Source organism: Dipodomys merriami, unplaced genomic scaffold (assembly GCF_024711535.1).
Source record: "Dipodomys merriami isolate MVZ:Mamm:240054 unplaced genomic scaffold, mDipMer1.0.p SCAF_39, whole genome shotgun sequence".
NCBI lineage: Eukaryota > Metazoa > Chordata > Mammalia > Rodentia > Heteromyidae > Dipodomys > Dipodomys merriami.
In genome coordinates, this window is record NW_027205492.1 from 4,335,613 (window position 1) to 4,360,685 (window position 25,073).

The 25,073-nt window shown below is 41.3% G+C and overlaps 1 protein-coding gene across 1 annotated transcript; it reads left to right on the top strand.

The window, feature by feature from the left end:
• Positions 1 to 91: 91 nt before the first annotated feature.
• Ywhab (tyrosine 3-monooxygenase/tryptophan 5-monooxygenase activation protein beta) lies at positions 92 to 24,838 on the top strand. Its single transcript, XM_069989830.1, has 6 exons — positions 92 to 287; positions 17,651 to 17,952; positions 20,283 to 20,406; positions 21,597 to 21,760; positions 22,501 to 22,596; positions 22,977 to 24,838. Exons 2-6 carry the CDS (start codon positions 17,659 to 17,661, stop codon positions 23,031 to 23,033), a joined length of 735 nt encoding a protein of 244 aa, XP_069845931.1. The 5' UTR covers positions 92 to 287; positions 17,651 to 17,658; the 3' UTR covers positions 23,034 to 24,838.
• The last annotated feature ends 235 nt before the right edge of the window (positions 24,839 to 25,073 follow it).

A 25,073-nucleotide genomic window follows, 5' to 3' on the forward strand; every position in this document is an offset into this window, starting at 1 on the left:
TGCCCTTCTCGGGCGGCCGAGGCAACCCCGTGCCGCGCTTGGCCAATGAGGAGACGGCGAAGGGTGGGGGCGGGACTTGGGCCGGAGCGGAAGTGGTGGCCGGAGCGGAAGTGGAGGTACCGCCACTGCCGCCACCGATTTCGGAGCCGTGGTAGCTGTCGCCGCCGCCGCCGTCGCCGCCACTGCAGCCACCCGTGCCGCCTTCTGAAGAGCGGGCTTGGGAAGAAAGCGGTCGCCGCCCTTAAAGCTTCGTTGGAAGCGCCTTTGCCCCCTGGAACCCTCCCACGGTAAATGTGGCGCGGGGTCCGTCCGGGGCCCCCGGGGGCCCCATTCTCGAAGCCCCTCTCGAGGCGACGGTGGCCCGGCTGGCGGCCCCGGGGAAGCGGCGTGAGGGCCGCCTCAGTCCCGCGCGGCTGCCCGTGGCGCGGGCCCGGCCTCGCCGCGGCCCCTCCCTGTTTCCGGGGCCGGGCCCGTCGCCTCCTGCCTTAGCCCGGGCCTCCCTCGCCGCCTGCCGTCCTGCCCAGCGGGCGGGGTGCGGCTCCGCACCGCGCTGGGAGGGGCCGTCGGGCCCCGAACCGCAGACGGGTCCTGAACCCCGGAGGTCCCCTCAATGCCTAGCTTCGGTCTCGGGCGACCCTTCCCCGCTCCTCGATCGGCCCCAACCATCCCTCTCAGCTCTGTCACCCCTTGCTCCTTGCTTGGTGGCCTACCAGAAATTGAAATGTTAACCAAACGTGGGCGAGTTCTGGAGCCCCAATGCCCTGGATGAGTAAGGGGTTTAACCTTGGGAAACAGCAGGAGGGGATCCCTCCTCCCACTTTGCAGTAAAGCTTTTTCATCAGCTCCTCCTTGTTTTTGAAAGCTGGTAGGATCCGAGATTCCCTAGGAAGAACAGCAGGGTTGAGGTTTGAATCAAGGAATGGATCAGTTAGAACCGGCTACCGAGCCGGCCCCAGATCCCCAGGAAAAATTAAGAGACTGAGAATTGGATATTTCCCCGTGGCATTTATCACCATTTAACGTCGGGATCTTTGTACCCTTGTTCGCTCCAAATTCCCCCACAAACATTTCTTTTTCCCCTGTTTGAAATTTGCCTAATGGCTTCGATGATGTTGGGGAAGGGATGGGAAGGATGTGGACCTTTTCTTCAGAGGAGCACTGTGGGCAAATGGAGAACTTGCTTGTAATGGGGTTTTCAGAGGTGGCAGTATTGGTTAGACAATTTGCCATCATTCCTGTTTAAAAATGCATGTTTCTTGTTCTTGCCTTCACTGCATTTCTCTTTGGTAAGGCTACATGCTATGATTTTACTTGTCCTGTGTGGGAGATGGATTTGACAAGATGATATTATGAATATGGTGTCTCAGAAAGCCCTTAGAACAAGGAAATTGTCTTCACTTCTAGTGTCTCACTTGTTCATAGGAAACCACACGTATAGGTAGTTTATAGAACTGAGTATATGGGAGTTACTCAGCTCTTTGCACTTTTTCTGTCGGAAATTTATATTAATACTACTTGGTTCTTACTGAATCTCTTCTTGACCGATCCCATTGGACCCGATTTCTTACTTAGGGTTGTCTGGACCCTCATGTTTCTTCCATCCCTGTTCTTAGCAGCACCCAACACAGTGAGTGCAAAAACTTAGTGGTTTTACATAGCCCAGGTTACATTTTTAAGTCTGGCCCTCAAAATGGAAGGCTAAGATCCAGTGACAACTGCAGAATTATTTTCTTTGCTTCTGTCTTCAATGAGCTAAACCATTCACTCCATCATACAGATGAAGTCTTTATGAGAAATGAGGTGATTTGACCTAAACCACGGACCTAGTTTCATATTGAATATCCTCTTTCATCGGCAGCAAATATTTATGGACTGACAGCCCCTGGAGTATGGCTCCTACCCTATAATCTGTACGTTTCCCATCATGCAGTGCCTGTGTGTATTGAAGCCATTTTAGAATTGGAACTCTATAGATCAGGGAGGCAGCCTCTATAAAATTGGGCTGAGAAAATTCCCTTGACATTAGCTCCCTAGGCAGTGTCTCCAGAGATTTGGGCTGCTGCAAAAAGTGCATTTTCCCCACTTGGCTGTAGATCTAGAAACAGTACTGAAGCTGCAGTTAGGTAAATTGGTTTTAGTTCTTGACTGCAGTATATCATGGTGATCTTCAGCTTGTTATTCAGTCTTAGTTTCCTTGTCTCCAGATTTGTCATGAGACTTTTTCACAAACTGTAAATTGTGAAATACAAGCTTTTGATTTTGTTATAGGTTTTCTTTTTTCCTCTAGTCACATTCTAATAAGATCCAGCATTTTTTTGATAAAAACCCAGCATCATTTTTGTACATGTTACATTGAAAAAAACAATTTTATGCTACATATAGCAAATGCAGTTTTTCTCAGTCAATTCTCAACTGTAAGTGCAGATGGTAAGATAGTGTTTGATATGTTGGGATAGACTAAACGAAGCATCTGGCACGTAGATTTTTTAATGTTTTAAATAAAATTTAACTGATAGATAAAAACATTGTACATATTGGTGAATACCATGTGATATATATATATATATGTACACATACATTGTGTTATGTTTGAATAAAATTAAAACATATCTCTCTTCAAACATCATTTATGATGAAAACATTCAAAGTTCTTTCTTCCAGGCTTTTGAGATCTATTTTACATTCTTTTTATCTGTAATCACCATACTGTGTAATAGCACACCAGAACTTCTTCCTCTCTCCTTGTCTAACTGTGACTTAATATCCATCCCCTTACGGGACTTTATCCCATAGATTTTTAATAAATGGATGAATTTGTATTTAGATTAGGCATAGTATATATGCTGTATAGTATGGACACATACAGTATCCATTATAACTTGTTTACCAACTGCTATAGCACAAGCTAATTAGACAATAGTCATAACAGCTACTGTTTGTAGTGCTTACTATGTGCCCGACTTTTTTCTTACTTCCTCATATATATTAACTGAGTCTTCTAACTGCCAATAAGAGGTAAGTACTTTTAGCTTCATTTTACAGATAAGGAAACAAGTGCAGAGAATTTTTCCAAGGACACAAACACACCAGTACAAGGTAAATGCTGGATTCAAGACCCAATCATAGATGGTCTGGCTGTTAGGAATGAGATTTGTAGATGTTGTAGAGCATACTATGTCTTTGATGTAAATGCTGCTTAGTTCTTAATTTTTATTTTAATGTGTTTAAAAATGGAATTTTAGGCCCTGTGCCAATGGCTCACACTTGTAATTCTAGCTATTCAGCAGTTGATATCTGAGGATCTCAGTTTGAAGCCAGCCTGGGCAGAAACATCTGTTAGATTTTTATCTCCAATTAATCAGCAAAAAGCTGGAAGTGGAGCTATGGTTCAAGTGGTAAAGTGCCAGCCTTAAAAAGAAAAGCTAAGGGACAGCACCCAGCCCTAAATTCAATCCCCAATACCAACACACACATACCCCTTAAAAACTGGAATTTTAACTAATTTGAAGCTAGTTAGAATGTGACTTGTTGGGAGTAGACAAACCCATCTAGGCCTGTGGAGATGATAATACTCATTAGGAAGCAAGCTGGTGAAAATCCAGTTTTTCTGGTACTTGCTTCATACTAGGGGAAAAAGTTCATCAGTACTTTGTGGCATATAGTCCTGGTTGTTTCATTGAATTTGATTATGGCTATCATTAATTTAAACTTTGTATGTTCTTTGAGTTGAGGGACTATAATACATAAGGGAATATAATATATAAGTAGAAAATTCTAAAATTATTACATCCTGTTTTACTACCTGCTTTTCTGTGCATCAGACAAAGCAGTTTTCCTAAAATAACCATAGTTTTGAAAACTAAAATTGGATTATAAAGAGACTTTTTAAAGTACCTTGGTTTATATTTTTTCTAGGGTGACTATAACACTATAGTTAGGGTCAGGAAATTATGGTGGTATGTATTAATTTCCAAGCCTTAGAAACTGTCCTGATCACTACATGAATATCTTCCTGATCACTTCATGATTATCCTAGTAGTCATCTGCATGTCATAATGGAAAAACTAACCATTGGATGAATTCTGAGGGTATTTTTTGAAAAGAGAATGCTAAAGAAGGAAAAAAAGATTGAAGGTAGTCCCTTATTTCCTCTGATATGTGTGTTCAGAGGCACAGTAACATGTTTCTAATATTTGTAATGAGATGAATGGCCTCATAAAAAAAAAACAAGTTATTCCAGAAGATTATAGCTTAGTTGACTTTAAAAAATTCTGGGTAGTTCTTTATTATGTAAGTTTTCCTGTCCTGGTTGTTTATTTCATTTTTTTTCCCTAAGAGACCCAACAAGGAGAGTTATTTCTGAATGGCCTTGACCAAGACAAACAGATTGAAAGCTAAAATAGACAACAGTCCTATCATTATTATTGTTAGCCCTCTGAGAATATGAGAACCATATTTAAAGCTTACTTTGTGAGTTTTTGGCATATACTGTAATGCCAACCTTGCATGATTCTTTGAAAAGAACTATTGTATCTTTTTCTTAAGTAAGCATGGGGAATCATGATTGGTCATTAGAAGACTGTGTTGCAGGGGCTGGGAAGGTGGCTCACTGGTAGAGTACTTGCCTTGCATGCATGAGGCCCTGGGTTTGATTCCTCAGCATCACATTACCAGAAAAAGCCCCTTGAGCTATGCCTCCAGCCCTTCTGGTTGGGGGCAGCCTGACCTTGGGCCTCCTTCAAACTTGGATTATAGGCATGAGCCACTGTATCCAGTTATTTGCTGAGATGAGTTCTCACTTTTTTCTTGTGCTGTCCTTGAACCATGGCCTGAGTAGAGATTGCAGGTGTTGATTGGTTTTTGGAATGGAGGTGGATGGAAAGTGTTTCAAGGACTTATTAAAGCCCAGTTTGAATCAATATTACCATTGGCAAGTGAAAAAAACAAAACCTGAGATGGCTCTTTTTAAGAAATAGTTTTAGGTGGGCTGTGTATATAGTCTGTTTTCTAGTCAGATGTGGTCTTCCTGTCTGTGTCTATATGAGAAATAACAGCTTGTTCACTTAAAAAAAAATGCATCAGTTGATGAAGTTCCTTGCACTCATTGTGGTAGACATGGTGTGTCCAGAGGTAAAGTGAATTTCTTCCTTAAGCTTCCAACCTAGCATAGGAGCTGACATATTTACAGTACACTGTGTTAAGTGCTATTTAGATATGGGCATAAGTAATTAGTGCCTTTTAAAAGAGTCAGTCATTGGTGGCTCACACCTGTATTCCTAGTTACACAGGAGCTGAGATCCAGAGGATTCAAAGCCAACATGGGCAGAAAAGTCTTTGAGATATCACCAAAATACCAGCAAAAACTTGGGCTGCAGATATGGCTCAAAGTGGTAAGAGTTTAAGCTGAATAGTCTTGAGGCCCTGAGTTCAAACCTTGGTAGTAAAATCACTAAAGAAACAAGTCTGGATATAAAAGAAGAAGGGTGGATGGAGTGTCCTTTCACTCATTGACCATTTGTAAACTTTGGTGTGGAATACACCATGGCTGCTGTTCATTTGTTCATAGAGTACACAGACGGCTACAAGTTTTTTGTTATGATCAGATTTATTCCTTCTGAGAACCTTTTTTATTTTGGGGGGATAGGGGGGTCCAGTCGTGGGGCCTGAACTCTGGGCTTGGGCGATGTCCCTTATCTCTTCAGCTCAAGGCTAGCGCTCTACCACTTGAGCCACAGCACCACTTCTGGCTTTTTTCTTTTTGCTTGTGTGGTACTGAGGAATCGAACCCAGGGCCTCATGCATGCAAGGCAAGCACTTGCATGCAAGGCAAGCACTCTACCACTGAGCCACCTTCCCATCCCCCTTCTGAGAATCTTATTAGATAACTTTGCCTATCTTAGCAATGAGAAAACACACTCAGTTGTCAATTCACTTAGGGAATTGGTGTGTGGTTCTGGTATATTGGACGGGGTAGCTTCATTATATTGGTGGGCCCCAAACTTTGAAATCTAGTTGATAAAGTCAGCTAATTAGGCTGTTTTTATGGGTCAGAATTAGCATATTGTTTTTCTGGATTGATCACTTAAAGCCAAGAGATCCATTTATTGTAATATATGCTATTATGTGACCTTTGACAAATCACTTAACACCATAATTGTTTCAGTTGACTCACTGGACATAATCTACAATGATACTCAACAACAGGTGGAAAAGGAAGAGGTTTCAAAGTAAGGGTACAATTTCATCACAGTTCAGTATTCATTGGACAGAAAGTTAATGACTATATTTCAGATATGCTGTGTTTCTGTCCTAACAAAGAACCTGCAAATGTTTGAATGGAATTAAATGTATTTTAGGACACCAAATTTTGTGTGTGGAACAGCACACAGACATTTTTAGAGTAGGTGTTTTTCAGTGAGTAGTTTTCTTTGAGAGCTGGGAGTACTTAACTTTTTCTGGGTAACACCCACTAACCAACTGGTCCCACTGACTGTCATTCTCTCTTGCAGTAGCTTGGCATGTTTCCTTCAGCAGTGTTTCTAGAGCTGTAATCTGCTTTATGGTACTAAAGATGCTCTATGTGTGGTACAACAAATGCTCTTCAGAATTTATGGTTAGTTCCTTATCACAATGAAACTTTTCCTTATGGATTGTTAATTTCCTCTTTTTTTTTTTTTTTGTCTGTCATGGGGCTTGAACTCTGGGCCTGGGCGCTGTCCCTCAGCTCTTCAGCTCAAGGTGAGTGCTCTACCACTTGAGCTATAGCGCCACTTCCGGTTTTCTAGTGATTTATTGGAGATAGGAGTCTCATGGTCTTTCCTGCCCGGGCTGGCTTTGAACTGCAATTCTCAGATCTCAGCCTCCTGAGTAGCTAGGATTATAGGCATGAGCCACCGGCGCCCGGCTCCTCATTTTTTATCCACTCTTGGTTTTTCTTTTTAGTAGTTTTTTTCTATACATCCCTATCAACCATAAAACAAGTTAGGGCTCATATCCTTTTAGACTAAATGTCTTTACTTCTACCTGCTTGCTTCTCCAAGAGAAGCATTGTCCCTTTAAATCTGTTGCCTTCTGATATTTCTACCATTAGAGTTAAATTCTCAGAGGAGATGGTCATACTCATGAAATTTCTTTTTAACTCTCAGTGAATAATTTAGAGTTCTTGGGAATACTGATTTTCATTTTACAGTTATGGCAACACTCATTGGATTCTATGAATTATATTTCGTACTGAGAATTAAGGGTAAAGGTATTTGCCTAAGAGCCTGTGTACTTTATAGGCATTTTACTACATAATCTCACTTGGTACCTATTAATCTCTGCTTCTATCACTGAGGAGATGAGTAGAGAAGTTCTATTATGGAGGTATGGAAAATATCACTTGGTTCCTTTAAGGAGCCTATATTTGTTATATGTATATAGAGCGTTTCTAAAAACATACACACACTTTTTTATTTTTTATTTTTATTTTTGGTTGTGGGGCTTGAACTCTGGGTCTGGGTGCTGTCCCTGAGCTCTTCAGCTCAAGGTGAGCATTCTACCAACTTGAGTCATAGGGCCACTTACAGTTTTCTGATGGTCTCACAGATTTTCCTGCCTGGGTTGGCTTTGAACTGGGATCCTCAGATCTCAGCCTCCTGAGTAGCTAGGATTACAGGCATGAGCCACCAGCACCTGGCTTATTTTATATAAAGCTTGGGAAAATTCCTGGTACATAATTGATAACAGAATCCTCATTGTAAATATCTAACAGTTAAGTTCAGTTAAAGTGTATTAGATCCTAGCTACTCAGGAAGGTGTGATCTAAGGATTGTGGTTTGAAGCCAGCCCAGGCAGCAAAGTCTGTCCAACAAACTACTAAGAATGGAAGTGGAGTCATGGCTCAATGGTAGAGCACTAGCCTTGAGCAAAAAAACTCGGGGAGGGGGAGGAGCTGGAAATGTGGTTCAGTGGTAGAGTGCTTGCCTAGCATGCATGAAACCCTCGTTAGATTCCTTAATACCACATAAACAGAAAAAGCTAGAAGTGGTGCTGTGGCTCAAGTGGTAAGAGTGCTGGCTTTGAGCAAAAGAATCTTAGGGACAGTGCCCAAGCCCTGAGTTCAAGCCCCAACAACCCCCCCCCCAAAAAAAAAGTTCAGGGACAGTACCCAGGCCTGACACAAAGAAATAAATTAAATATTAGAATTGAATATGTTCCTTCTTTTCCTTGAAAACAAAACGTAGGTGAAAATGTCTCTAAAAACCATCTCTTTCATGCCTTTTTAAAAGTATAGGCTAGTGATAGATTATCATTTTTTTTGTCTTTGTCCTTAGATATCTACTGTGGCCACTGAAAAATGATGTCTGAATTTTGAACATTATTAAAAAATGTCCCTTAAGCAAAGAACTAAAATGAGGAGCTAGGTTATTTACAGATACTCTGTTATTTTGTGGGCACATTTAGAACTATTTCTCAGGAAGTCTGCTTGCCTGGCATGTGCAAGGTCCTAGGTTTGATCCCCAGCACTACAGGAAAAAAAAATCATAGCTCTTTCTCTGCAATAGTGGTTCTTCTCGCATCCCCTTATAGTATTAGAGGTTTGAACTTGCACTTTCTAGGCAAATGTTTTACCACTTGAATTGATTCTAGTCCTTTTTGTTTTAGGTTATCTTTCACATAGGCTGTCTTGATTTTTGCCTAGCTAGCTTTAGACCATAATCCTACTGCCTTCAGCCTCTTGGTTGGAAAGCTAGGATTTCTGTGTGTACCACCACACCTAGCTGTGTACTGTTACTGGCCTTGTACTCTGATTTGGCTTTCTCACTCAGGGCTTGATGCTTTACCTCTTGAGAGATACCTTTACTTCTCCTGGCTTTAATTTTGTTAAGATGAACTCTTAACTTTTTGCTGAAGCTGGTCTCCCAAGTAGTTGGGATTCTTAAGTCACTTTTTTTTTTTTGGATTGGTCATGGGGCTTGACCTCTGGGCCTGGGCACTGTCCATCAGCTCTTCAGCTCAAGGTGAGCATTCTACTACTTGAGCCACAGCACCACTTCCGGTTTTCTAGTGGTTAATTGGAGATAAGTCTCACAGACTTTCCTGCCAAGGCTGGCTTTGAACTGCAATCCTCAGATCTCAGCCTCCTGAGTAGCTAGGATTACAGGCATGAGCCACCAGCGCCTGGCACTTCAGTCACTTTTTTAAAAAGCTACTGAGTGTAGTGCATGCATGTTTGTAATCCCAGCAATCAAGAGGCTGGAGAATCAAAAAGTTCTAGGCTAGTAGGGCTACATAGTGAGATTATGTTTCAGACAACAAAACCATACCTGCCAGGCACCAGTGGCTCACACCTGTAATCCTATCTACCTCAGGAGGCTGAGATCTGAGGATCGTGGTTGGAAGCCAGTTTAGGCAGAAAAGTCCCCATGAGACTTACTTCTAATTAACCACTCAAAAACTGGAAGTGGTGCTATGTCTCAAATAGTAGAGCACTAGCCTTGATCAAACAAGCTCAGGGACAGCATCCAGGCCCTGAGTTCAAGTCCCACAACCAGAAAAAAAAATTAAGCAAAGAATTTTTTTTTTGCTAGTCCTGGGGCTTGAACTCAGGGCCTGGGTACCGTCCCTGAGCTTCTTTTGCTCAAGGCTAGCACTCTACCACTTGAGCCACAGCACCACTTCTGGCTTTTTCTGTTCATGTAGTAGTAAGGAATCAAACCCAGGGCTTCATGCATGCTAGGCAAGCACTCTTATCATTAAGCCACATTCCCAGCCATCAAAGAAATTTTAAAAGGTGAAAAATGAGGATTATAGAAATGTTATTACCCAGAGATAGACTAGAAAAATAATCATTAGCCATTTGGTATTAACTTTTCTGATTGTATATGTTCTTTGGAGCATATTTTACAAAAATGAAACACTATATTGTGCAGCTTTTTCTGCCTGTCATTTATAGCTCTTTTAAGTACATCTTTCTCATTGAATGCCTTATTTTGATGGCTATGCAGTTTTGTACCATCTGTCTCTTTTTCTCTAACCATTCTCCTATTGTTAGATATCTAGATTGTTTCTAGTATTTCACCAAGTGGTTGCTACAATGTCAGCAAATGCTTTGCAGTCCTGTAACAGTGCACTGAGTCCAGTGGCTTAGAACAAGTTGTGACATCCATCTTCAGTATATCATCATGTGGGTATGCTTGAGAACTTTTGCTCTCAGTGTTTCCTTATCTTTCTCAAGTGTGCCAGTACAGGGAAAAATCTCGTGGCTCACTGCAGGCCTAGACTCCCCTGCAATCACTAATGAGTTTGTCTGTGCTAGTGTTTTGACTGTTGTGTTGATGTCAGGCCTGGTCACAACTATAGTCTTTTTTTTTTTTTTTTTTTTTTAGCTTTTTGAGGAAGCAAATAAAAGTTCTCAGCTAGGTGCTAGTAGTTCACATCTATAATCCTAGCTACTCAAGAGGCTAAGATCTGAAGATTATGGTTTGAAGCTAGCCGGTAGGAAAGTCTGTGAGACTCTTGTCTTCAACTAATCACCAGAAAACCAGAAGTGGAGCTGTGGCTCAAAGTGGTAGAATGCTAGCCTTGCACAAAAGAGCTCAGGGATAGCACCAGGCCCTGAGTTCAAGCTCCACAGCCTACAAAAAGAAAAATCAAAAGAGTTTCAAAGCCAGGTGCCAGTGGCTTACACCTAGAATCCTCGCTTTTTGGGAGGCTGCATTCTAAAGGTCCTGGTTTGAAGCCAAAACAGGGCAGGAAAGTCCTTGAGACTCTTATCTCTAGTTAACCATCAGAAAACCAGAAGTGGCACTGTGGCTCAAGTGGTAGAGCCCTAGTCTTGAACACAAAGAAGCTTGGGGACAGTGCCTAGGCTCTGAGTTCAAGCCCCACAACCAATAAGAAAAAAGTAAAAAGTTCCAGAAGAAAGCTATGTACTTGTGGCTCAAGCAGAAGGCTAGGATCCAGAGGCTGGCACTTCAAAGGCAGAAAAGTCCAGAAGACTCCCAACTCTTAATTGCCTAGCAAAGAGCAAGGCTAGAGACAAAGTTCAGTGGTAGAGAACCACAGTTCAAATTTTAGAGTTAAGTTCATTTAGGGACTGAATGTTAGGTTAATAACATGCTTTGTATGCAAAATTAATGTAAAATTTTGCCTTACTTATAGAATTGTATAGTTAAGATCGATTGATATCTGTCTAGGGCTGAAGGGTATGCATAGCTCAAGTGGTAGAATGCCTTCTTAGTAGGTGCCAGATCCTGAGTTCAAATCCCAGTACCACATCTACCTCCCTCACCCCAAATTGTATTCAAGGTCTTGGCTCATGCTATGCATTTACCACTGAATTAACACCCCCAACCAGTTCTTTTTCAATTGTACATTTTAAAAAGAATCCACATTCTGTGGGCTAAAACAGTAATGTGAGAGGAGTAATATTACTTCAATTTGTGCAGCAGGCATTTTAAAAGAAGTATTTCCACGTAATTCCCTGTACCTTGTGCTCATAGCAACTCTTCTGAAGGAGATACTGCTTCATTAGCGAAGTTTTATAAATTGAAGAGTGGGGTTTAGCAAGCTCTTAATGTTGTGTTGTGACAGATTGCTCAGGCACACAATACTGTTGCTTTTCTGCTGTACCACACATAGTAGTTTGTGTTCTCTGCTTTACAAATGATGAGTTTTGTAAAAGCTAACAACATATTTGAGCATGAGTTTTGTGCTTAATGGTTCTAGGCATAAAATGTATATGTGGGGGGGGGATCAAATGCTTTCTTTTGAGGACACACACATGGGAAACCGTAAAACAGTCTAGCTCTCATCACTCAACGAAAAATTCACATTTGTGAAGAATAGGAACTTTGGGTTATTGGGGGAAAAAAGAATAGTACCAAAATTGAGTGATTCTTAATTTCAATGTGTTTTCATTTCCTTTAGCAGGTATTTGTTCATATAAATAATGTACAGAGTGCTATAGCAGGCAGATGCACTCCAAAGGAGCTTATGATATAGGAAGGCACCTAAGAAATAGAAGAGTGGGGCTGGGAAGGTGGCTCAGTGGTAGAGCGCTAGCCTTGAGCTGAAGAGCTGAGGGACAATGCCCAGGCCCAGAGTTCAGGCCCCACGACCAGACCCCCCCCCCAAAAAAGAAAGAAAGAAATAGAGGAGTAATTTTAATACTAAAGAAAAATGGTAAGGCATTATGACTGTTATAGATGAAAGTCTTTGGGAGAAATTTTTTTTGCTTTTGTTTTTGGGCCTGCTTGTGGGGCCTGAACTCTGGGCCTGGGTGCTGTCCCTCAGCTCTTCAGCTCAAGGCGAGTGCTCTACCACTTGAGCCACAGCTCCACTTCTGGCTTCTTTTTGTTTATGTGGTGCTGAGGAATCAAACCCAGGGCCTCGTGCATGCAAGGCAAGTGCTCTACCATGACCCACCTGCCCAGCCCGAAATTTTTTCTTTTTTTTTGGCCAGTCCTGGGACTTGAACTCAGGGCCTGGGCACTGTCCCTGAGCTTCTTTTGCTCAAGGCTAGTACTCTGCCACTTGAGTCTCAGCCACCACTTCCCCCCTTTTCTGTTTATGCGGTACTAAAGAATTGAACCCAGGGCTTCATGCATGCTAGACAAGCACTCTACCACTAAGCCACCTTCTCAGCCCTGGGAGAATATTTTTATCTTTTTTTTTTTTTTTTTTGTCGGTCATGGGCTTGACCTCTGAGCCTAGGCCCTGTCCTTCAGCTCTTCAGCTCAAGGCAAGTGCTCTTGAGCCACCACTTGAGCCACAGCGCCACCTCTGGTTTTCTGGTGGTTAATTGGACATAAGAGTCAAGGGCTTTCTTGCCCAGGCTGGCTTTGAACTATGATCCTCATATCTCAACCTCCTGAGTAGCTAGTACAGGTGTGATCCACCAGTGCCTGGCGAATATTTTTATCTTAAAACAGTGCTGTCCAATAGAAATAGAATGCCAGCCATATGTAATTTAAAATTTTCTGGTAGCTACTTTGCATTCCTGTGCATTCTCTAGTCCTGGGTCCTGAACTAAGGGCCCAGGCACTGTCCCTAAGCTTTTTTGCTCAAGGCTAGTAGTGTTCTACCAGTTGAGCCACATGCGAGTCTCATGGACTTTCCTGCTCTGGCTGGCCTCAAACCTTAGTCTTCAGACCTCAGTCTCCTGAGTAGCTAGGATGGCAGGTGTGAGCCACTGCCCAAGATCAGGTAGCTACATTTTAAATAGATGGCAATAAGCTGGGCGCTGGTGGCTTATGCCTGTAATCCTAGCCACTCAGGAGGCTGAGATCTGAGAATTGCAGTTCAAAGCCAGCTTGGGCAGGAAAGTCTGTGAGACTCTTTAACTCCAATTAACCACCAGAAAACCAGAAGTGTGCTGTGGCTCAAGTGGTAGAGCGCTCACCTTGAGCTGAAGAGCACAAGGACAGCACACAGGCCCAGAATTCAAGCCCCTTCTCCGCCATCCCACCACCCCCAAAAAAAGATGGCAACAAAGCAGGGCTGGAAACAGTTCAAGACCCTGAGATACAGTGTAGTGGCAGAGTGCCTTTGCCTAGGCATGGGTTCAGTTCTCAGCACGGCAGAACATCAGCAGCAAAACCAAGTGTTTTTTGTTTTTTTTTTTTTAACTCTTCATGTCCAAAATACTATTTCAGCAGGTGGTATTGGTCACATTTGAGGTGCCTTACTGTGTGGGTAGGGGGTCTAGAAATGATATGGCTCAGAGTTGGCATAAGAAAGGCTTCATATTGGGGATAGTGTTGAAGCTATGGTCTGGAGAACTCTAGTTTGTCAATGGGAAAGGCCATTCCAGGAAGAGAGATTGACTTGGTGAGTCAAGACCAAGCAGCACACTTTTCTATGTAAGATAACCTTTTTGTCTGAAGCATATACTGTGTGGAAGGCTTGTTGTGAGAGAAATCTAGGAAGGTACATTGGCAAACTTTCACTGACAGGAGAGGAAACTGACTGCCATCCACAGCAGGAACTAAAACTTGGGGCAGAATTGTCCTGATTGGGGTTTTAAGAAGCTGGATCTGATAGGAAAGATGGGATGGGAGCTGGAGATCTTGAGGGACTGAAAGCAGTGTGAATAGGGAAAGATTGTGGATGGAATATTTATTGTAGATATAGTAAGAGGAACAAATTCATTTCTCCCTTGTCTGCTGCCTTCTCCAAACTGCTGGGTGTTGTGTAACCCACTTCCTGTTGAAATTGGTCTAGTTACTTCAAAATCCATGTTATATAAGTGAAATGTTATGTAAGCAGTAGGCATTAGGATATTTAGCTATGGATTTTAAGTTATTTCTGTGTGTATGTGTACTTTTGAAACAGATAAGACTTTTTATATTAACAGGGTGAATTTTAATCTCTAGAAACTCTTGTAATGATCTCAAAGGATCTTAAAATAGTTGGCCTTAAACCAGAAGGCTACATTTTATTTTAGAAAGTAAGGTGAAGTTACTTGAGGGGAGGTCCTAAGGTATAGTTAGAATTCAGTTTTTACTTTTAATGTGTGAGAAAGAAAGAAGGTGTGGAGTTTAGAATGGGGGCCTTGGGTATAAGCTTTGTGGTATCCTTCAGCCTTGTCAGCCCTTCCTGTTTCTGTGGTATTCCTTATGCTTCCTTTGATGACTGAACTGACTCTTGTCAAAACTTAACTGGAATTTTTCATAGAAAATGTTAACAGGTGCTGTTTCATAAGCTTTAGAGTGGGCCAAAGCTGCTTTTGGTAGCTGTGCCTGGCACTTTAGGAAAACTGAAGTAAGATTATTTAATAGAGAGATATTAGCCCTAATAATCCCAAGGATTTTATTTTTTCTCTCTGGCATATTGAGAGAGTATATAGCTTTTTTGTGGGGGAGGGCAGGAAGTAGGGAGAATTCTTGGGCTTGAACTCAGGGCCTGAGTGCTGTCCCTGAGCTTTTTTTGCTCAAGGCTAGTGTACTACCACTTGAACATCCTGAGTTGCTAGGATTCCAGATATAAACCATCAGTAGTGCCTAGCTGAGAGTGTGTAATTTTATTTATTTATTTTTATTTATTAGGTTGGTTCTGGGGCTCAAACTCAAGGCCAGGGAGCTATCCTGAGCTTTTTTGCTCAAGGCTAGCACACTTTACTACTTTGAGCCACAGTGCCACTTCCGATTTTCTGCTTGTAAATAGGAGATAAGTCTCACAGATTTTCCTGCCTGCACTGGCTTCAAACCGTAGCCCTCAGATCTCAGCCTCCTGAGTAGGATTACAGGCATGAGTCAGCAGCATCCAGCTAAAGAGTGCATAAATTTGCCGGGCGCTGGTGGCTCACGCCTGTAATCCTAGCTACTCAGGAGGCTGAGATCTGAGGATCGCGGTTCAAAGCCAGCCCCGGTAGGAGAGACTGTGAGACTCCTATCTCCAATAAACCACCAGAAAACCGGAAGTGGCGCTGTAGCTCAAGTGGTAGAGTGCTAGCCTTGAGCTGAAGAGCTGAGGGACAGCACCCAGGCCCAGAGTTCAAGCCCCACGACCGACAAAAAAAAAAAAGTGCATAAATTTAAGGTGACAAATATATGATACTGTGTGTGTGCGCGCGCACCAGTTCTGGGTCGTAAACCTCAGGGCCTAGGTGCTGTTCTTGACCTTTATTGTTAAAGGTTAGTGTTCTACCACTTGCCACATCTTCACTTCCGGCTTTTGGGTGGTTTATTGGAGATAAGAGGCTAATGGTCTTAATTGAGGATCACAGATCCTTAGATCTCACTCAGCCTTCCTGAGCCACTGATGCCCAGCTCAAATACATTATTTTTAATACACTTGAATGAAAGTAGACAAGCTTGTGTTGTAGTTAACAATAGCCTTATTCCATACTGGCTTAGCCCATTAGAAGTTTCTTTTTCACACTGTGTGTCCAGCCAGTCTGCAATACTCTGCACTCTAGGCCTGAGATTGGGATGAAGTCCACTGTTGAGGGACTGCCCATCTGCAACACAGAGCCTGGAGAACTAACTACGTATAGATTTACACAGCTTTGGCCTGGAAACAGCATCCTCTCTGCTGACTTCTATTAGCTGGTAGATGGGTGCTAGGAAGGGTAAGAGAGCTTGTGGAATGATGTGTGAAAATTATACCTGCCATAGGTAGTCTCATTCTGTGATTTTAGATGTCCAAGACCAGGGAGAGATGATTCGCTGAGGGATAATTTACAGTTAAGGAGTCTCATATAGGAGAATAAGCAGTAGGAAGAAAAATCATAGTTCTCATCTAGAGGATTCCAGACAAACATCTTTAATTCCCATGTGTGCATTATGCAGCTCATGTAGCTCAGTTGGCTTTGTTGAAGGACAAGATGTCTTAGCAGAACTAGGGTGGCCTCACAGGAAAAACGAGATTAAATGGCAAAGAGCAGTATTAACGTGTATAACAGTAATTTCTGCGACGTTAATATATCCTTCATATGGTTTCAAGCCATAAGATGCTCAGATCAGTTATTATATGCATGATTTAGGTAAATTTGAGTAATGTTAGAGCAGAACTCAACATTGGTCTGCTTGGAACCACATACCCAACAGGTACTAGTATTTAAAGTAGTGCATATACTACTAGCCTATTTTTACCCTGGAATTGATTGATATATGGCATTTTAAAGTGGCAGTATATAAACTCTTCCTGGTTAGTAATACGTTTTACATAGGTATTATCCAGAAATTACTATTCTCTATAAATGATGATTATTCTATTTCCAGTCAAGAAACGGAGGCTCTAGCCGGGCGCTGGTGGCTCATGCCTGTAATCCTAGCTACACAGGAGGCTGAGATCTGAGGATCGCAGTTCAAAGCCAGCCTGGACAGGAAAGTCCATGAGACTCTTATCTCCAATTAGCCAACAGAAAAACGGCAGTGGTGCTAAGGCTCGAGGTAGAACACTAGCCTTGATCTGAAGAGCTGAGGGACAGTACCCAGGCTCAGAGTTCAAGCCCCATGACTGACAAAAAAAACCAGAGACTCTCAGGTTAAGTGATCTAACCAAGTTCGTGGTTTTTCTGAGAAGAGCCAGTGCTGCCCACCTTGATGTTCATTCCTCTACAGTGTGTTCTTGAATCAGAGCCACCATGGGGATTGATAATGACTTCTGTAGCTTGTATTTCAAGATGGACTTGTCTTATACTGTGGAGGAAAACAGATTTGGTAAAACCAGGTAATTAGGACAGTGAGAAAGGGAGTCACAGCTAAGGTCGCATTGAAAAGCACACAATTACTGAACGAACTAAAGGACATATATTTAGCATAAATTTAGGAAGAAAGAGTTATTTAAGCAGTCTCTGTGTTGGAGAGTCAGAATAGGATAATGGGAGAAAAATAAAAGCAGGAATAGATCATCAAGTTCAAGTCCTGGCTCTGTCCTTTTCCACTCGGGATATATTACCTGCCTTCTCCAACTAAACCTTCATTCTTTATCTGTAAAAAAAAAGGGGGGGGTTGTTATTAACATACCTGTCCTATAGGAATTTGGGCAGGTTAATTTACCAAAGTAATTTAGAGGCCTCAAGGACCTCCTGACTCTGTAGGTACTCAGCATATGGTCAGCATTGTTGATGGCATTTGCAAAAGGAGATCTCACTTTCGAATGTGCTGCTTTGAATGTCTGAGGACTGACGCTTTTCTTTTTCTCTTGCTCTTGTGCTAAGGAACAACCATGGACAAAAGTGAGCTGGTACAGAAAGCCAAGCTGGCTGAACAGGCTGAGCGCTATGATGACATGGCTGCAGCTATGAAAGCAGTCACGGAGCAGGGGCACGAACTCTCTAATGAAGAGAGAAATCTGCTCTCTGTTGCCTACAAGAACGTGGTAGGCGCCCGCCGCTCTTCCTGGCGTGTTATCTCCAGCATTGAGCAGAAAACGGAGAGGAATGAGAAGAAGCAGCAGATGGGCAAAGAGTACCGTGAGAAGATCGAGGCGGAGCTGCAGGACATCTGCAATGACGTTCTGGTGAGAGGCCGGCACTTCTGCTTTAAATGGCCATCTTTGAAATAGTTAATGTCCAAATGCAAACCTTCAAACAGCCTATGAGAGAAAGGGGTGTCTTGAGTAGACTGGAGCTGCAAGTCATCTATGATTCATTTTAAAGCATATGATGTGGTTGTTTTTTTATTTTTTTATTTTTATTTTTTTTGTTGTTGCTGGTTGTGGGGCCTGAACTATGGGCCTAGGCGCTGTCGGTCACCTCTTCAGTTCAAGGCTAGCACTCTACCACTTGAGCCACAGTGCCACTTCCAGCTTTTTTTGCTTATGTGGTGCTGAGGAATAGAACCCAGGGCCTCATGCATGGAGGCAAGCACTCTACCACTGAGCTACAATTACGGGGCTGTAATTGTTTTTTTTCTCACCAGAAGTTGTTCATTACTTGTAGAGAACTTTTCCTCTTTTACTAAAAGGCATTTGGAAAACAGGAACATTTAGTCAACATCCTTCCTTTTTTTTTTTTTTAAGACCAGATAGGCAGGATTTTAGGTAGATGCAGCCACTGATAGGATATTTGCTAAATCAGTCTGCATAGCAATGTCATCTCCAGTGTAGGTGAGGATAAAGGGCTGATTTGACTTTCAGCCTCTCCCCAGCCATGCCTTTGCAAATGCAGAGCCCTGGTTTTGGCTGAAGGGTAGGCACATGTGTCTAATATATCCCAAAGTTAAATCAAAGGGGATTGTGGTTCCTCCCTGTGTTTTCTGTAAGCTCTAATTAGGTGATTGAGTTCCACTTTCCACAGTTTGGGGTTGGATGGGAAGGGTACGGATCCTAGAGCAAATCATTATCATATTGTCTTCCCTCACATCCTGAGCCCACTGGGAACTTTTTTTTTCTTCCAGGTGAAATCAGGTAAAAATGAGGGCTACTTTGAAGGGAAAAAGAATTCACACTTGTTAATCTACCTCTTCCCCTGCTGGCTGCCTCTCCAAATTACTACCCTTGGCACCTTTCTTTTGAAAAACCAGTATAGTTTATCAGCCATCAGACAGTATTCTCATCCATCCCTAACCTATAAGGAATTACACCTTGTCTGCCTGCAAAGAATATTAAAATGACTACTGCCCCTTGCATCCTGTCATTTTGGCTGATCAAATCCCCTAGTCACTAAGCTTGTCATTGAGCTTCTCTTTTATTAGACTGGTGGTGTAAGATAAGAGTGTCATGGCTAAACTTGTTGCCTGTTGGTCATTTGGGGCTTTGTTAATGGTGCACTAATTCCTGAATGTTAGGTACATCTGGTATTCAGATGAAGTATGGCATGCATTCCAAGGGCAAGAAAGTTCCATAATTGCTGAAATGTAGACCAGCTTTTAAGAGCATCTGAAAGAATGTGAAGAAGAGCATGGTACTTACTGCCTCTTAACCAGTTTTTCAGGATGCCACATTCTAAAACAACTCTTCGAAAATATTGCTCTGTATACGAAGCTTGGACTCCTTCAGAACTACTTTTGTTGTAAGCATAAATGTTTAAAGGAATTTATTATTAATAATAGTTTTAGACTCTTTGAGTGCTTACTATGTGCCAGGCAACGTGTGAAGCACTTTCTGTATGTTAGCTCACTTACCTTCATAACTACCCTAGAAGGGGGGCCATTATGTTCCCCAGTTGTATAGCCAAGGAAACAGGCATGGGGTGATGAGGCAGTCTGTCCAGGGTCATATGGATAAAGACAGTTACCACAAGAAGAGGGGTTTCCTAGTCAGATTGATTCCAGTCTTAGTGTTTGGCAGTTTTCTGCATTGTTGACCTTTTCCCTCTCAGAATGTAAACATTTTTCCCCCTACTTGCAAGAGCAATACAAAGTTACATGTGTATATGTTTAAAGGACAGAGCAGAAGAATGTAAAGTAAAAAATTCACTTCTAATCTTTTATCACCCAGAGAACCATGATTAACCTAATCCTTCTAGGCTTTCCCCCTATGTATTTGTGTGCATGTACAGGAATTAAAATAGACTTCTTTTGTTTGCATTTTTTTCACTCAGATTTCTTTTGGGAGATTTTCTATGTGATCAGTATAGTTTTGCACCATCATTTTTACATAGCACTCCAGTGTAATGGCTAGATTTTAATTAACCCCTTATGGATGGTCAAGGTGACTTTAACAGAAGAATACAGGCATCTGCTGTTAACCCCTGGGCTAAACAACATTTAGAGGCTTGGATGGAAACATTTTTTTTTTTTTTTTTTGATCTTCAAAAAATTGGTAGTGGTAGTGTATCTTGAATCACAAACATAATTAAAACATCTTGAAACAATTTGAAATTCTTAACAGTGTGAATCATTTTTTAGGAGCTGTTGGACAAATATCTTATTCCTAACGCTACACAACCAGAAAGTAAGGTGTTCTACTTGAAAATGAAAGGAGATTATTTTAGGTACCTTTCTGAGGTGGCATCTGGAGACAATAAACAAAGTAAGTAACATTAAAAAAAAAAAAACAACTGAGCAATTGTGGAGTAAGTCTTCTTTCTTAATGTTTGAACAGTTTTTACTTTGTTCACCATGGACAGTAACATTACAGGAATCAGAACTTAAAAAAGACCACAGCAGCTTATTTTGAGGATTACAACTCATTAATTTTTAAAGTATATATGGTTCTGAGTGATGGGATAGAATGTCATGCTATCCTCAAGTCAAGAATCACCATTTGCCCCAAGTATCTTCCCTGTGTGTGCTACCTGCCTGCTACAACTAATGTTAACTTGCTACCTTAGTTGCCATCTTGGTTATCAGATCTACTTTTGTAAATTCAGTTCTTTTGTTCAAGTAACTCACTTTATTTAATGACCAGAAAGTCCAAATTTCTATTCAGTACATTGCTACAGTTATCCTATTTAATTATAGTTGTTAATTTCCTATTTTTCTAATTCATAAATTTTACTATTGGTATATATGTATATGGACAAAGAGCTGTATCCAGTTTAATACTGTCTGCAGTTTCAGGAATCTTTTAGGAGTTCGGAAACATAAACCACACAAATAAGGGAGCCCTATTGTATTTTGTGGTGTGAAACCACCATCGTAATGCATTCCTCCACCATATGGATTATTGTGATAATGGCAATTTTAGCTATAAAGAAAACTAGTATTATGGATGGAGGCTTGAATTTGTTCCAAGTGACATACCTAATAGAGTTGGTAATTCATCTTTGTGTTTGCTAGGCTGGCACTCATCATTTGAGCCACACTTCCAGCCTTGCTTTTTGCTGGTTAGATTGAAGACAGAGTCTCAAGAATTTTTCTTCAAGGACTGGTCTTGAACCAATTGAACCAAGATTCTCCAGATTCACAGTCTCTTGAATAGCTAGGATTGTAGGCATGAGCCACCAGCACCCAGTTTTCTATCTTCTTAAAGGTTATGTCTATTTCTTAATTACTTTAGTAGACTTCATCATAATTGCCTATTTTACCCCCCCCCAAAGAATTTAATATGGTGCTTGAAAGAATATTTAGCCAATATGAAATTGAATAGCAGAAATGCTGTTCTTTCATTTTGATGAATCATTTGCTTCAGCCCAGTTGGCTAATTTGATAGTGGATCAAGTGTGATGAAATCTGTGAAAGAAACTAGCCTTAATATATAATTTTTCATATTCCTTTCAGCTACTGTGTCGAACTCCCAGCAGGCATATCAGGAAGCGTTTGAAATTAGTAAGAAAGAAATGCAGCCTACACATCCAATTCGACTTGGCCTGGCACTAAATTTCTCCGTCTTTTACTATGAGATTCTAAACTCTCCTGAAAAGGCCTGCAGCCTAGCAAAAACGGTGAGAAGGACTCAGGACAGTTTCTGGTCATAGTGAATCAGTGCATTTGCTTTCTAGTAACTTCTTTTTATGCCTGAACATCTTCAAATACTTTTACAAAGATTTTTTTTTTTTTTTTTTTTTTTTGGTCAGTGGTGGGGCTTGAACTCTGGGCTTGGGCACTGTCCCTGTGCTCTTCAGCTCAAGGCATCCGCTTGAGCCACAGGGCCATTTCCAGTTTTCTACTGGTTTATTGGAGATAAGAGTCTCGCTGACTTTCCTGCCCGGGCTGGCTTTGAAACATGATCCTCGGATCTCAGCCTCCTGAGTAGCTAGGATTATAGGCGTGAGTCTCTAGCTCCTGGCACAAAGATTTTTTTTAGGAGTAGAATTATATCTTTTATGAAGTATGAACACTATGATTTCTTCTCTCAACACCTGCTGATTTTTGCTTGTTTTGTTTGATGACTGTTATAGTGGGTGGTTATAAACAATTCCAGGTAAAATTGGCAGTTGTTTCTCATCAAGCTTTGGGCATTGGTTATCTGTTCTTATCTGTGTACAAGACAGTTGTGATACAGGAATTTTGATTTGTTCTAGTTACTGCTATAGAAGCATGCACTGTACATTTTTTTGAAACAAAGTAATAATAGGTCCCCCAAGTACTATGAAAGAGATAATACTTATACTCATTAGCAGAAAAAAATTGAGCTAGAGGTGTTTCTGATAGCTTGAAGATTTACTGAAGCCTTTTTGTTTAGGCATTTGATGAAGCAATTGCTGAATTGGATACACTGAATGAAGAGTCTTACAAAGACAGCACCCTGATCATGCAGCTACTTAGGGACAATCTCACTGTAAGTACAATTGTTAGCTGGATGCAGTGATACTTTTCTGTAATCACAGCTACTCTGGAGGCAAGATGGGAGAATCACCTGGCAAAGTTAGCAAGATTCTTCTCTCAGAAGCAAATGAAAAGCAAAAAGTCTGGGGGCATAGTTCAAGTGGTACAATACTTGGAGGCCCTTGGCTCAGACCCTACTACCACAAAAAAAAGAAAGATGTAATTGTTAAATTAGTTACATATGACTACTAAGATTTTGAGCTTTGCAGTCATTCCTGAGGTACTACAGAAGGAATTTTAAAGTTAGGGTAGATAAGGTACAGATTGGGTCACCCCTAAGAAGTTTTAGTGGCCCTGCTTTGATTATAGCATTGATTTCTTTTTGTTTTGCAGCTGTGGACATCGGAGAACCAGGGAGATGAAGGAGATGCTGGGGAGGGAGAGAACTAATGTCTGTTGTGCTCTGTGATCTGTTCAGTGTCACTCTGTACCCTCCACATATATCCCTTTGTGCGATAAAAAAAAATTGTACGTCGACTTTCGATTTTTCACAGCCTCTGCCTAGCAAAAATGGTCCATGGGATAAACAGCTGGTATTTGTATCTAAAACACAAATTGGTCACATAAATGCCACGGCATTCTGAAGTTTTGATTTCGATTAACTTTGACAGGATTACTGTATGTTTAATTTTTTTTAAACTGAACACTGTGATTATGGGGTTTTGTAACTTAGCAGAACTCTCACTGGTAGAAAAAAATAGGCCTGAATTATGTATAACTTTTTGGAAAATTTAATCTGATATCAAAATAGTCACTGAAATACAATTCTGTTGTAAAGTTGTACAGAAAGTTATAGAGATTATATTGCAATGCTGGGACTAGGAGTGAGACATTTACCATTTGGCATCCAAGTTTAATGGTAATTCACAGTGATTCTGCCTGTGGGAACATATAGACCCTTGACCAATTTGGGCCATTGCCACTCAAAAGTTCATAACCACAAATGTAGAGTCTTCCTCTGAGGATCAAAGCCTGAAAATAGAATTGTTTGTGGCAGAAAACTTGGTTGTGATACCATGAATAGGTCCCGTGCTCCTGTACGATGTGACTTAAACCCCCTTTCCTACAGCAATATGATACTGATTTGCAATTTGTGAAATCAGAGGGATCTCTTTTCCTTATTACCACTTAGATAAAAGAAGAAAAGAAAAATAAAAAACCGTGTGTCTTACGGATGGCTTTCTCTGTTTCCTGGATGCTACCTTTAAGAATAATGTTCTGTAGAGATAGCTTCTCACTTGAAGAGTACTCATTTTTTGAGTTCTTCCTAGCTTGGGGCATTTGAAATTTTAAAATTTAATGATCTTTCCATTTTTTACTCTCTCCTCTTTAAATTTTTGTCCTTATGTTTATTTTCTTTTGGAAGCTTGTGTTTTGTCTTCTGTTTACTTATTATACTGTATGGGCAGGATGTAAGAGATACAGTGGGTGAGTACATTGGGTGAGCAAGCCCTGCTTCAGACTTGAGAAGAGCTTCTGACACCATTGCCCTGTCTTCTGGGCACAGTTACTGCTCTTCAGTCATACCACAATCAGAATCAGCAAAGCACTCTTAAGTATCCATGGTTTCTCCTTATATTGCAACCAGCACTGGTACTGCTTGTTAATTATTATCACCAAGATCCTAAGTGTGCTCATCCAGTTCAGTTCTCAGATAATGTCTAAACAAGACCATAGAACACAGGGAAGTTGTGTGGATACTACCAACAGAGAATAGCCAGGCCCGTCAGTGTCACAGTATCACTCCTTTACCTTTGACATTCCACCTAGCTGTAGAGTCCCATCTGTTTGTCCATATGCTGAACTGAGAAAAGAAAAATTCATGCACTGATTTAAAACAAACCAGAAAAAAAAAGAAAAAAAATCACTCCTTTTTAGCTGAACAAAAATGTGCAGTTAATACTTGGCGCTTGAAAATGCAGTAGTGAATGTGGAACCAAGCTTGTCTGTATATCTGGTAGCCCTTTGTTTTTCCTTACCAGTATTCTGCCTACCGTTTGCTTCTGTGATGGTTACATTGCCTAGCAAGCACACCCACCTGTGGTTGTGAAAATAGTATAGAAAAAAAAAAAATTCCCGGGTTATTGATGTACTAGATTTGTGTATGTCTTTTAAACAGTTCTAGTTTCACCTTACATGGACTAATCAGGAAAAGTGTAAAAATTCAAAAGTGAAATAAAAAGTTTTATCAGTTAGTGCCTGTGCATTGCTGTGTCACACCATCTTCCCACTTTCAAAACTAGTTTAATTATTTGGATCATTTTTACTTTTACCTGTTTCTTTAAAAATAGGCAAACATGGGCTGGGAAGGTGGCTCAGTGGTAGAGTGCTTGCCTTGCATGCATGAGGCCCTGGGTTCGATTCCTCAGCAACACATAAGTAGAAAAAGCTGGAAGTGGCGCTGTGGCTCAAATGTGGTAGAGCTCTACC

Bases quoted from the DNA above. Each gene is read 5' to 3' on its own strand.
- Ywhab (XM_069989830.1), top strand. From the start codon at position 17,659: ATGGACAAAAGTGAGCTGGTACAGAAAGCCAAGCTGGCTGAACAGGCT. The intron at 17,953-20,282 runs GTGAGAGGCCGG...ATCATTTTTTAG, and splicing joins ACATCTGCAATGACGTTCTG to GAGCTGTTGGACAAATATCT. The intron at 20,407-21,596 runs GTAAGTAACATT...TATTCCTTTCAG, and splicing joins ATCTGGAGACAATAAACAAA to CTACTGTGTCGAACTCCCAG.